The following is a 14,023-nucleotide window of genomic DNA, read 5'->3' as shown; positions in this document are numbered from 1 at the left end:
AGGCTTTGTCTGTTAGGCTCATCGAGCTCGAGGCGCAGGCGTCGGCTCGTAGTGGCGTTGGGGCAACTGTGGTGAGACCTATGCCTACTTCGGTGGCCTTGGAATCACATGGAACCCCTGATGTCGCTGCGTCTTCCGGCAGTGAGCATCTTACCGGTCAGCCATCACTCCAGGGTGAATGGCGGACAGTGGTGGGCTCGCGCGTGCCTGGCCGAAAGGCGAAGGTGGGATCTGGCCGCGTGGCAGCTGCCTTACCCCTTTCCAACAGGTACGGGGTGCTTCCTAGTGGTGATGACATCGTTTCCGAGCCACCACAGGATGCCTCGCCTGTTGGGCCAGTGGCCGATTCTCCGGCAAGGTCCCGACAGTCACAGAGGGCGGGCCTATTAGTTATAGGGAGCTCCAACGTTAGGCGGGTTATGGAGCCCCTCAGGAAAATAGCGGGTAGGTCGGGGAAGAATGCCAGTGTGCACTCGGTGTGCTTGCCGGGGGGTCTCGTCCGTAATGTGGAGGAGGCGCTTCCGGCAGCTATTGAACGCACTGGGTGTGACCGGCTGCAGATAGTAGCACATGTCGGAACGAATGACGCCTGCCGCTTGGGTTCTGAGGCCATCCTTGGTTCCTTCCGGCGGCTGGCTGATTTGGTGAAGACAACCAGCATCGCACGCGGAGTGCAAGCTGAGCTTAATATCTGCAGCATAGTGCCCAGAGTCGATCGCGGTCCTCTGGTTTGGAGCCGTGTGGAGGGTCTAAACCAGAGGCTCAGACGACTCTGCGACTATAATGGTTGCAAATTCATCGACCTCCGTTATTGGGTGGAGAACTGTAGGGCCCCCCTAGACAGGTCAGGCGTGCACTACACACCGGAAGCAGCTACTAGGGTAGCAGAGTACGTGTGGCGTGCACACGGGGGTTTTTTAGGTTAGAGGGACCCCCCCTTGGGCGAAACGATAAAATACCTGACGGCTTACCAGAGAGGACATTATCATCGTTGATAAAGAACGTCCGTCCTCGGAGACCAAAAACAGGAAAAGTTAACGTAATATTGGTAAACTGCAGGAGTATCCAGGGCAAGGTTCCTGAATTAGTATCTCTTATTGAAGGAAATAGTGCGCATATAGTATTAGGAACGGAAAGTTGGTTAAAACCGGAAGTGAACAGTAACGAAATCCTAGACACAGAATGGAATATATACCGCAAGGATAGGATAAACGCCAATGGTGGAGGAGTATTTATAGCAGTAAAGAATTCAATAATATCCAGTGAAGTTATTAGCGAATGCGAATGTGAAATAATCTGGGTTAAGTTAAGTATCAAAGGTGGGTCAGATATGATAGTCGGATGCTTCTATAGACCACCTGCATCAGCAACCGTAGTAGTTGAGTGCCTCAGAGAGAACCTGCAGAACGTCGTGAAGAAGTTTCGTGATCATACTATTGTAATAGGGGGAGACTTCAATCTACCAGGTATAGAATGGGATAGTCACACAATCAGAACTGGAGCCAGGGACAGAGACTCTTGTGACATTATCCTGACTGCCTTGTCCGAGAATTACTTCGAGCAGATAGTTAGAGAACCAACTCGTGAAGCTAACGTTTTAGACCTCATAGCAACAAATAGACCGGAACTTTTCGACTCCGTGAATGTAGAAGAGGGTATCAGTGATCATAAGTCAGTGGTTGCATCAATGACGACAAGTGTAATAAGAAATGCCAAGAAAGGAAGGAAAATATATGTGCTTAACAAGAGTGATAGGGCACAAATCGCAGAATATCTGAGAGACCACCATCAAACGTTCATTTCTGAGGAAGAGGATGTGGAAAAAAAATGGAAAAAATTCAGAAACATCGTCCAGTACGCCTTAGATAAGTTCGTACCGACTAAGGTCCAAAGCGAGGGGAAAGATCCACCGTGGTATAACAATCATGTACGAAAGGTACTACGGAAACAAAGAAAGCTTCATCATAGGTTTAAGAGTAGTCGAATCATAGCTGATAAGGAAAAGCTGAACGAAGCGAAAAAGAGCGTAAAGAGAGCAATGAGAGAAGCATTCAACGAATTCGAACATAAAACATTGGCAAACAATCTAAACAAGAACCCTAAAAAGTTTTGGTCATATGTAAAATCGGTAAGCGGATCTAAATCCCCTATTCAGTCACTCGTTGACCACGATGGCACCGAAACAGAGGACGACCGAAGAAAGGCAGAAATACTGAATTCAGTGTTCCGAAACTGTTTCACTGCGGAAAATCGTAACACGGTCCCTGACTTCAGCCGTCGCACGGACGCCAAAATGGAAAATATTGAAATAAACGATATCGGAATTGAAAAACAACTGCTATCACTTAGTAGCGGAAAAGCATCCGGACCAGACGAGATACCCTTAAGATTCTACAGTGATTATGCTAAAGAACTTGCCCCCTTTCTATCAGCAATTTATCGTAGATCGCTGGAAGAACGTAAAGTACCTAGCGACTGGAAGAAAGCGCAGGTCGTTCCCATTTTCAAGAAGGGTCATAAATCAGATGCGAATAATTATAGGCCTATTTCGCTTACGTCAATCTGTTGTAGAATAATGGAACATGTTTTGTGTTCTCGTATTATGACGTTCTTAGATAATACAAATCTCCTTCATCATAACCAACATGGATTCCGCAAACAGAGATCATGTGAAACTCAGCTCGCCCTATTTGCCCAAGAAATTCACAGTGCCGTAGACACTGGCGAGCAGATTGATGCCGTATTCCTGGACTTCAGGAAGGCATTTGATACGGTTCCGCACTTACGTTTAGTGAAAAAAATACGAGCTTACGGAATATCGGACCAGGTTTGTGATTGGATTCAGGATTTCCTAGAAGAAAGAACACAACATGTCATTCTTAACGGTTCAAAATCTGCAGATGTAGAGGTAATTTCGGGAGTACCGCAGGGAAGCGTGATAGGACCTTTATTGTTTACAATATACATAAATGACTTAGTTGACAACATCGGTAGCTCCGTGAGGCTATTTGCAGATGACACGGTTGTCTACAAGAAAGTAGCAACATCAGAAGACTCGTACGTACTCCAGGAGGACCTGCAGAGGATTAATGCATGGTGCGACAGCTGGCAGCTTTCCCTAAACGTAGATAAATGTAATATAATGCGCATACATAGGGGCAGAAATCCATTCCAGTACGATTATGCCATAGGTGGAAAATCATTGGAAGCGGTAACGACCGTAAAATACTTAGGAGTTACTATCCGGAGCGATCTGAAGTGGAATGATCACATAAAACAAATAGTGGGAAAAGCAGGCGCCAGGTTGAGATTCATAGGAAGAATTCTAAGAAAATGTGACTCATCGACGAAAGAAGTAGCTTACAAAACGCTTGTTCGTCCGATTCTTGAGTATTGCTCATCAGTATGGGACCCTTACCAGGTTGGATTAATAGAAGAGATAGACATGATCCAGCGAAAAGCAGCGCGATTCGTCATGGGGACATTTAGTCAGCGCGAGAGCGTTACGGAGATGCTGAACAAGCTCCAGTGGCGGACACTTCAAGAAAGGCGTTACGCAATACGGAGAGGTTTATTATCGAAATTACGAGAGAGCACATTCCGGGAAGAGATGGGCAACATATTACTACCGCCCACATATATCTCGCGTAATGATCACAACGAAAAGATCCGAGAAATTAGAGCAAATACGGAGACTTACAAGCAGTCGTTCTTCCCACGCACAATTCGTGAATGGAACAGGGAAGGGGGGATCAGATAGTGGTACAATAAGTACCCTCCGCCACACACCGTAAGGTGGCTCGCGGAGTATAGATGTAGATGTAGATGTAGAATTCAGGTTCCCTATGCAATATTTAATGGCACCAATTAGACTGTTGAAATGTAAGACAGATGGCATTTTAGAACCACATTGCTCTATAGATGTTTAGGACCCTGACCTAATATTCAGGGACAGGTCTGATTCCCTGAATGTGGTGTGACCTCTTATTTCATAAGATTCCCATAGAAGCTATGTGCTCACTCTTTACTATTCTCTGGCTGAATAAAGATCATCTTTAAGATTATTCCTTTCATAGTTTAATTCTGTACAGCAACTGAACTTCAGCATATGATTTAGGAAAGTTTTCGAAATAATTTACCAGACACTTATGAAATTGAACAATGGAAACTCCAGGTAGGAATATCAACAATATAGGAAAGAGAGTACTACTTACTGTTAAGGATGACACGTCAAGTTGCAGACAGGCACGACTAAAAGAAACTCACATATAGCATTCGGCTACAGCCTTCTTCACTAAAGACAGACAGACACACACACACACACACACACACACACACACACACACACACACACGCGCGCGCGCGCGCGCGCGCGCGCGCAAGTTAAGCAAGCACACCTCACACACACATGACCGACAACTCCAGCCGGCCCAAGATGCTGCAGTTGGCGGTCATTTGTGTGTGAGGTGTTCTTTGATTTCTTGTGTGTGTGACACTCTTTACTGATGAAGGCTGTGGACAAAAGCTATATGTGAGTGTCTTCATGTGAGAGTCTTTTAATCGTGCCTGCCTTCAACTTGACATGTCTTCTGTATTATAAGTAGCAATCTATCTCTTCCTACACTTATGAAATTGATATTCACTTAAATAAGAAATTAAATTATAACAAAGTACAACATAAAATTCTCTCCAGGGCTCAATTTTGTTCCTGGACAAAAAAACATTGATACCATTCAACTTCATGTTTCTAAATTCAAACACTTAAGTGCTCTGCCCTCTTTAAAATATGCCAGTACCAGTCATTTGCAGCAATTTCACTGGAAAATGCTAACAACTAATGTAAACTGGCAAAAACCAGCAACCTATAAAATGATAGAAGGAAACATATCTATGACCGACTAACTGCTTGTATAAAAAATCTCCACTACTACTTAACTGCAGGGAACTGGTCAATAATGTGTTGTCTGAAGTCTATAAAACCTCATACCGGGCACAGTACTGCACTAAAAAGTTTTTATTGTCTTCTAGACAGACAAATATTGTTCTGACTCAAATGATGATGATGTTTATATTATACCATCTTTTAAACAGGTTCAATTATATCACTAAAAGGTTCCTACAAGTTATCTTCCAGCAAGAATTACAGAACTATAACAGCAGCAATAAGGGTTCTAAATTCTTTCCTCATACAGAGTAGCTTAAGCTCAGTTTACTGCATTCCTGGAAAGAATATATTTCACAAGACCTATGCAGAAATGTGTATAGGGAATGACTTTTATTGGATCTGCTAGATCTGTGAGAAGCATATTAAATGATATAGTATTTAAACACAAGCACCAGAAAGACAACAGACAAGTTTTACTTGAGCACAATGACACTGTGGCCTCCAAACTTAAATTTTTGCAGACGATAAATTTGATGCGTACTTCAGGTGACATGAGACTTTTATTCCATTTGGATGAAACTTGGGTTGCACAAAACATTTCTCAAAATTAAATGTGGCAGAATTCAAACTAAAGTGGGGGCCTTAAGGTACCTATTGTGCAAGGAGCAAGGCTAATTGTTGTGCATGTGGGCTCTGCGAAGACTGGTTCTCATAAAGAAAGTAAATTAGTTTACAGATGCAGCAAAACAAACAAATCAGAAGATTATCATTCTGAAATGAACATAGCTAAGTTTAAGAATTGGTTGGAACTAGTTTTTTGAATTTATTGGAGGAAGGTTCCACCACTAATATGGACAACACTGAGAATCATTCGGCAGTCAGGAACCGAGCTCCAGCAATGAAAACACAAAGGTTGACATAGCCACTTAGCTAAATGTGAAAAATTTGCCTTCTCAACTACAGAGACAAGAGCTGAGACATTATGAGAGATGAGAGCTATCTATGAGCAAGATCTACCAACACATGAAAGGGGGCACCAAGTAGTACACTTATTGCCTTTTTAAGTCACAGAAAGAACGAGCCGCAAAAAACCACACATTTAAAATCACAGATATTGAGTGCTTACTTCACGAGGCCATGGAAAGAATCACAATTGAACAATGGCGGAAATGTGTTCAGCATGCAGAAAATCAACAGAAAGAAGATTTTGAGAAAGAAGTCACCGAGACACTGAAACGAGCCTATAGCATAACGGCAATGATGACTCAACAACCACAGATGATGGGAGTAGCAAAGAAGAAGAAGAAGAAAAATGCAATGAGGAGGATGACACAAGTGAAGAAAACTGAGATGGGATACTGAGACATTTTACATTTTTTTCTCAGTTTAGGTCCAGTTACAAAAGCATTCACAACCAAAACATTTATAGCAGATCGGATTCCATAGGGAACTGGTATGCTCCGTGACTGTACAACAATTTGGAAAACAAAGTAGGTATTACTTACAGCAATCAGTTGCATAGCAATTTGGTTTAATTGCAGGTCTATGTTTCAGCTTTCTTATAGCTAACATCAGTGCATTTAGAATATGGTATATACACAAATTATGCATTTTCGTTGGTGTGCTAATTTGATTGAAATTCCAGTAGTTCTACTTTTTACCATGATATGCATTTTTGTCACTAATTTATGTACATTTCCACTTCATATAAACATATAATAACTAATGTTGTCTACAATAATTTTGTACATTGTGGACTGCAAACAAGGAATTAAATAACAAGGCTTTCAAAATGTTTTGAAATTGAAATAATGTAAACATACATTGCTTACATAACAAATGATATGACTGACATAGCCTAAACCAATATTTCACAGCAAAAAATGTAACTGATTTTTAGAAGTTTAGAAACTATTATGAGTAACAGAGGAACTTGTGACTATGAAGTGTATGTGACACTCTGTCTGGCAACAGTGCACTAACAGCCATCCACCAGTACACCTGACCACAGCTATTGGAAAATAGCACCCGAAGTGTTGCTTCAATGTACAAATTATGAGAAAGCTGCCACCCTACTCCCTCCTCTACTCCTTGCCATCAAACACAGTGGCTAGAATGCAGGTTCTAGGAATGCAAGACACAAGTTTACACACAATGCAATTTTAGCTACGCACTATTGTCAAATAAGAGTGCAGATGTACGTGGGCAGTTGATACATCTTAGTATGGGTGATTAAAATAATTTGATGCTTTTGTCAGTCTGGGTAGTGTGAGTGGAAGGAAGGATTGTTGTCACTGCAAGCCAAAGATGGCACACCAACTTCCTGTGTGCAGTTTTTAACAGGCCAGTGAAGAATTGTTAAGTAATAAACAAATACCAATACCGAGCAGGGCACTTATGTCAATGAATGTTTTATAAATATTCATGAATATGGTGCACTTCAAGGGTAGAATCATCACTGTCCTCTTTCCTGGACACACAACTAGTGCTGGGGCCGACAGAAATCACTATCTCTTTGACTTACCCTTCACAGATCAGTGGTCCTTCAACAACTTTCTTGGAATGGTTTGAACTCCGAGACCAGTCATGTGCGGTAACTTTCATAATAGCTTCTTTCATCACCATTTCCACATCACTGAGATTAAACTTTTTATTGTTTCTTGCTGCATAACTTTTCACCTGGACCCATACAAGTTCAATAGAACTGAAATGAGCAAGATATGAAGGAAGCCTGATTACAGCACATCCTTTCGCCATCGCCATTTCACCAACCTGCCACCCTCTCATCTCAGTGTTTTTGCTGTTCCTTCGGCTGTGCAATCCACATGCCTTTTGTCAACATGTGACATAAATTAACATGTCTTGTCAAGCCACACAATGTCCTCAAAGGAAATTTTCCTCACTGCACGCAGATAACAGCATCTACAAGCCATTATCTCACTTCCCTCGATAATAAACTTCCAAAATGGGAACTTTTTTTCCCTGAAGGCGAGCTCGTAAAGGCATTTTCAAAGAGACAACATATTCTCAGTGAATGACAATGCTTCTTTGAGGCTAAAAAAAAGATTGCTCATTGTTTCCAAGAGAGACTGACTTGGTGACACTTTAACTTTCTCATTTGCCTTCTTTTCTTTCTCCTTATCTTTCACTACTGAAAACTTTAATTAGTTCACCACTATTGCACTCTATTTCAAAGTACAAATTCACAACCTTCTCTTGAGATTTACAACCCACAATATCTTTAAAGACAGCAAACATGTTCTCAGATTACTTTTTTATGGCAAATCTTATCTTGAGACATATAATACTGTTACTAGAACAACACTAATACAACAACATTAGTTCACAGCATCAGCTGACAAATGCAGAACACTTCAATGCTCGAAGAAGGGGATAGAATTAAAAGAACACTACTGTTCACGAGAGCAGAGGAGCACGCAAGTAACAGTTTGGTCACCAGCACGTTTATAGATGCTTTGCACTTTACCTGACAACTTGTTGGCAGTTTGGGTGGGGTGTGGACAGGGGACAAGCTCATCATTGAGGATACCTGGACAAGTTATTGCACAATGACTAATATCTATCACACAAATGAGTGAAAGAGATTTAGAAATCTTCATGCACTGCAGTAACTTCTCAGTGATGAGTTTTTCAGCATGTGTTAATCACTCCATTGGCCCATGGTATGACTGCCACTATATTGTGCTGAGCTCAATGGTTCTTCATGTTTTACGAATTTCCACTATGACTAAGCTAAGATTATTTCTTTTCTTAACAGAGCAATAAAACATTGCAAGTGTAGCAGTAATCAAATTAGAGCAGAAAAAATGTGGGAAGTTCCTTCTTCAGTGAAGGGGATTAGAGAGAGGAGGAGGACGAGTGGAGGGAGGGAGGGAGGGAGGGAGGGAGGGAGAGATTGCAAATTGCATTCAAAAAGAACAACTACCATGTTTCTTTAAAATCAAAGTTATTTAAAGATAACAGCCTTCTGCCTTCCTTCTCTTATTTACAGCAACTATCCTTTCTACAACCATCCTTGCAGGTTACTTACTTTCTTTTTATTTCAGCATGAATTCTAGTTTTTTAATTCTTTTCCGAGTGGCTGAAGGCTAGATTATGGTTCAATCTTGTCATATCTAGGATTTTTCTGACACTTATCACTTTTTGCTCCTCTGGCAGTGATTTGTTAACGTAAAAATACCAAGCTGCACTGTGTTTTGGAGTTAAAAGTGTAGGTCCCCCACGTATCTGATTAAGTAAAGATTGAAGGTCATGAGGAAAACAAAGGCATGCCACCTCCAATAAAATGACTTTTAAAAACAGGACTGTGTGGAATATTGCTCTGATAACAGTAACACCAGTAGTACATTAAGGAAAAAAGTGCATCTGCGGCACAATAAATTGAAGAAAGAAACAGGGAATTCAATGTCAAGAGATTTAATAAGTGAAATTGATTCCCTAGGCATTGTTCAGTGTATGAGTACTGATGTAATCACACCATTTTCCGACTGAATTGAAGGAAATGACTAGTACAGGAAGAAAGTCAGCATCCTGCTTGTCTTATTGTGAAATTTGATTAGCCTAATTTTATTCTTGTGGTAACAACATAAAACATGTGGACTAGCTCTCTCATCACACAGGATGGCACAATTCCACACCATTCCTGCAAACAGCAATCATTTTGCAAATTTCCTATTTATAATTACCAAATATGATTTTAGAACCTAATGTTCACAACACAAGGTGGCAATAAACTGGTAACATCTTTGAATACTATGTATACAACTACTTTTTATCAATACAATTTTAACAAGACTTCATGTTTATCAATAGTGCTGACATATGGATACCACAGGAGCTTCATCAATTATCTTCCTGTGTCACATTCTGGTGTAATACATGTAATGCGAAAATGTGCAAATACTTCATACAAGAACCACAAGCACTGAAGTGGAACATAAAATGCACATATAGCAACCCAGGGACACCGTCAGGAGACGCTCTCAATAGAAGGAAGAAATAACCAAAGATATACCGAAAAATAATTTTGCACATTTAGGGCGTAATGGCGAAAATTTGATCATGCTATTTCTCAATTAATCAAAGTAAGGATAATCTTATTCATTGTTGGCAGCAAGTGCTCTGAATCACATCTGTCATTTGGGACAAAAAGATAATAGTCTAAATTGACTAAATAAAATGAAAAGTTTACAGAAAAAATCTCAGGCAATGATAGTTCCCCAGAAACACAATTAGTTTAATATAGATAGAAACAAAGACTACAACAAATAGCAGAATGTAGGAGGTTAATGTGTATCAAACCCTTAAAACCTTAAATATGCAGCTTCAGGAACAAAAGAGAAATGGCACATCACTTTACTATTGGTATTCTTATGCTGAGTGCCATGTGTCTGTTTCTGGAAATGGTATTCAGAATGAGTCACTTGCTGTACCTTCATCTATCTTTCTCTTTAATTCCTTCTGTGCAGTTGTTCCCACATTGCCCTATGGAGCATAGGCACCTAGGAGTGCCTGTCATCTCACCTCTGGTCTGGTGCAGCTTGATATGACCATCTGTCACACAGATCTAGTGCACACATTCTACACATGTGAGTCACTTTGCCACTTCTGTCCTTGGGCTCTCAGCCTCCTGGGCAGTGCATTCATGCGGGCTATGGCCCAGCTGGCTGAAGGTCAGCTGTTCGTCCAACTGTCCACAGGACGGCACTTTGGCTGGAACAGCCAGCTTTAGAGGAAAAGGAATGATACTGGTGTTCCAACACACCAAAGCCCAAGTTGAGTACTTAGTTCATATAATTTTCTGAGATAGTTTAATCAGTTTTTTTACGTAATGAATCAGATGGTAATAAATACAATCATGCCCTACCTCCTGTCAGTGAATACATTTCTGCAATTAGATTTGTGGATAAATCTCTCAATGGCCGGCCACTCAGTCCTCCCTCCTCAAATACAGAATTACTCTGGAGATTTTCAGGTCTGCCCACTGTTGTGTTTGAAATAATAAGCCCATCAATAGCACACTGTAATGAAACAAGAGAATCACTCACAATTACTAGACCAACACATAAAAATTATTACTATTAAAAGAAATGAACTCAGTACTTTACCTTAAATAAAACAATCTGAATATCATGTTTCATAAAATTTAGTTGTGAGCACCACTGAACACAGTGAATATATTAAAAGATGTCCATTTCCTACTTCTTTGCTCTGGCCTTTATGTTAACAGTTTAAAACTGTTTACCACTTATACCCACTTATACCATGCTAGAAGTAACTGGCCTCCCCATGTGTGTGTGTGGGGGGGGGGGGGGCGGGGGAGGGAGGGAGGAGAATGGGGGGAGGGGAGCAGCTGTGGGGTGGGGGGGGGTGGGGGGGTGAGGGTGCATACACATACTCGCAGATAACTGAGATAGGCTTATACTGTTATCTCATTCATAAATTTAACTGAAGTTTAAACGATTTACAACATGGGAAAACAGTGACTGCTAATGCATGTAAAAAGGTGCATTCAAACTCTTATTCACACCAAGAATAACTGAAATGCTGTAACAAATGCATAAGACTTTTCCTTAATGAGGTAATATTGAATTAAATAATTTTTGAGAATTGTTGTGGTATCTCAAGTTTTCTCACCTTGCTTGACTGCAGGGTTGTTTTCGGGTTTCCGACCCAGATGACAATCCCATTTTTCACACAATATTTAGATGACTAGTGTAGGCATCTTTTTCGTGTGCTCTGAGCAGTGATATAGCATGTACCTGCTCTCTGGACACGAACCAAACTGTGAGGTGTTGTTGGTCTCTCAACCCCATTTATAGCAGAGTTTGACTGCTGCACTTGAAACTTGCTTTGGTGATCTTTGTTTCCCATTGTCTGTAATATTCTTCCATGAATAATATACTCTTAGATTTTTCCAGCAATAATAAACAGAGTGGTTGGTGAGATCACAGGAAACTGTGTGCTGACCACAAAACTTGTGTACTCTGAAACATCTGTTCCTGTTTATGAGTCGTCATAACATCTGTATTTTGACAGACCTCTTAATGACACTGTCCTACAGTTTGGAACCTGCAGGATGATTTGTTATTGTTGTTTGTCATTTCACTATTGTATTCCAATCACTGCTTGGAAAACACCAATTTCCTTGGCTGCTTCTGTCAGAAGTGCTACTAATGTTCCTCACACAGTTTTCAAAAATTAGTGAGAAAATGTTGCACATCTAAGTACATTGCTTGGCTCAGTTATAAAACACCTTTTGACCTTAGGACTGAGAAGATAAACTAACTAAAATCATGAAATACTGTAAATCTGAGGGTAGCCTATAGCTATAGATTGTTAAAAAGATCAACAAATTATTTAGCCACAAAAACAGACTTAAAATTAATTTCCTATCAAATCTACATCACATACCTTTGGATCTTTGAGGACATCGGCTATGTCTCTCTTTTCTTCATCTGTAAGATCTGGTGACAATTTTAGAAATACAGGTGTCCAACAATTAGCTGGTAGATCATCACGTGCTGCAACCACACCAGACAGCAGCTCCTTCAGATGGTGTTTTGACTGCAAACTACGAAGTCCTGGCGTATTCGGGCTGGCACGGTAAGAAAATGCATATGAAACTATGCTGCTTTGAAACTTAATCCAACAACCAACTAACTTCACTTTTATAACACGACACTAATGAACGTAACAGTTTTGGAAAGGTAAATAAAATAAGTGGAATGCTGAGAGACAGAGACGAATCTAACTTTTGGTTCTTTTTAAGGAGAAAATTAGTAACAACTTCCTCTAAATGTTTTTGGCATGGCATAAATGCTTAACTTGTTACAAGAACACCCAAAACTACAGCATTAGTTTTAGACCATGTACTTACGGATATCAGCAATGAAAATTGTAGTGCATACATAAAAGGTCACAGGCTCCCAATTTATTACTGCCAAATAATAAAGTTAAAGGCAAGCTCGGAAAATCCCACAAAACTGCATGCTTGTAATAGAATCTCCTCTAAACATAAAACACGTACTGTTTCAAAGGTATCAGCAAACCAAATCTAAACAAATATGAATGCCATTCCTCTATAATGCAAGGTGGTTGTTTTTTTGTTTTAACCATTTCAATCAGGGGAAAACTGAGAACATGCAGTTCTTTTTTTTTTTTTTTTTTTGTCATCAGTCTTTTGACTGGTTGGGTGTGGCCTGCCACAAATTCGTCTCTACATCTATACTCAGCAAACCACTGTGAGGTGCATGGCAGAGTGCACTTCCCACTATAACAGTTATTAGGGTTTCTTCCCATTCTATTCATGTTATGTCAACCTCTTCATCTCAGAGTAGCACATGCAACCTACATCCTCATGCTGATGTATTCCAATCTCTGTCTTCCTCTACAATTTTTACCCTCTACAGTTCCCTCTACTATCAAGGAGGTTATTCCCTGACATCTTAAGAGATGTCCTATCAACCTGGCCCTTCTTCTTACCAGTGTTTTCCACATATTTCTTTCCTCTCTGACTCTGCACAGAATCTCCTCATTTGTTACCATATCAGTCCACCAAATTTTCAACATTCGTCTGTAGCACCACATCTCAAATGCTTCAATCCTCTTTTGTTCTGGTTTTCCCACAGTTCGTGTTTCACTACCATATAAAGCTGTACTCTAAACGTATATTCTCAGAAATTTCTTCCTCAAACTTAGGCCTATGTTTGACACTAGCAGACTTCTCTTGGCCAGGAATGTCCTTTTTGCTAGTGCTAGTCTGTTTTTGATGTCCTACTTGCACCATCCATCATTGGTTATTTTGCTGCCCAGACAGCAGAACCCAACTTCATCTACTTCGTGAATATCAAACTGATGTTAAGTTTCCCAGTGTTCGCATTTCTGCCACTTCTCATTACTTTCGTATTTCTTCAATTTACTCTCAATCCATATTCTGCACTCGTTAGGTGGTTCATTCCATTCAGTAGATCACGTAATTCTTCTTCACTTTCACTGCGGATGTCAATGTCACCAGCGAATCGTATCACTGATATCCTTTTATCTTGAATTTTAGTTACACTTCTGAGCCTTCCTTTTATTTACGTCACTGTTCTTCAGTGGACAGATTCAACAGTA

At 40.5% G+C, this 14,023-nt stretch overlaps 1 protein-coding gene across 2 annotated transcripts in view; it reads right to left on the bottom strand.

Moving 5' to 3' along the window:
• The window catches only part of LOC124776332 (dihydroorotate dehydrogenase (quinone), mitochondrial), a 48,714-nt gene that overhangs the window by 12,682 nt on the left and 22,009 nt on the right, over positions 1-14,023 (bottom strand). For both annotated transcript variants that reach the window (XM_047251271.1, XM_047251272.1), the window contains exons 5-6: positions 12,320-12,503; positions 10,773-10,926 (exon numbers count right to left, since the gene is read on the bottom strand). In XM_047251271.1, coding sequence (XP_047107227.1) covers positions 10,773-10,926; positions 12,320-12,503 — 338 coding nt within the window. The remainder of the gene's footprint in view (positions 1-10,772; positions 10,927-12,319; positions 12,504-14,023) is intronic.

Source organism: Schistocerca piceifrons, chromosome 2 (assembly GCF_021461385.2).
Source record: "Schistocerca piceifrons isolate TAMUIC-IGC-003096 chromosome 2, iqSchPice1.1, whole genome shotgun sequence".
Classification (NCBI taxonomy): Eukaryota; Metazoa; Arthropoda; class Insecta; order Orthoptera; family Acrididae; genus Schistocerca; species Schistocerca piceifrons.
Note: the sequence above shows the minus strand (reverse complement) of the source record. Positions and strands in the feature narration are given on the sequence as shown.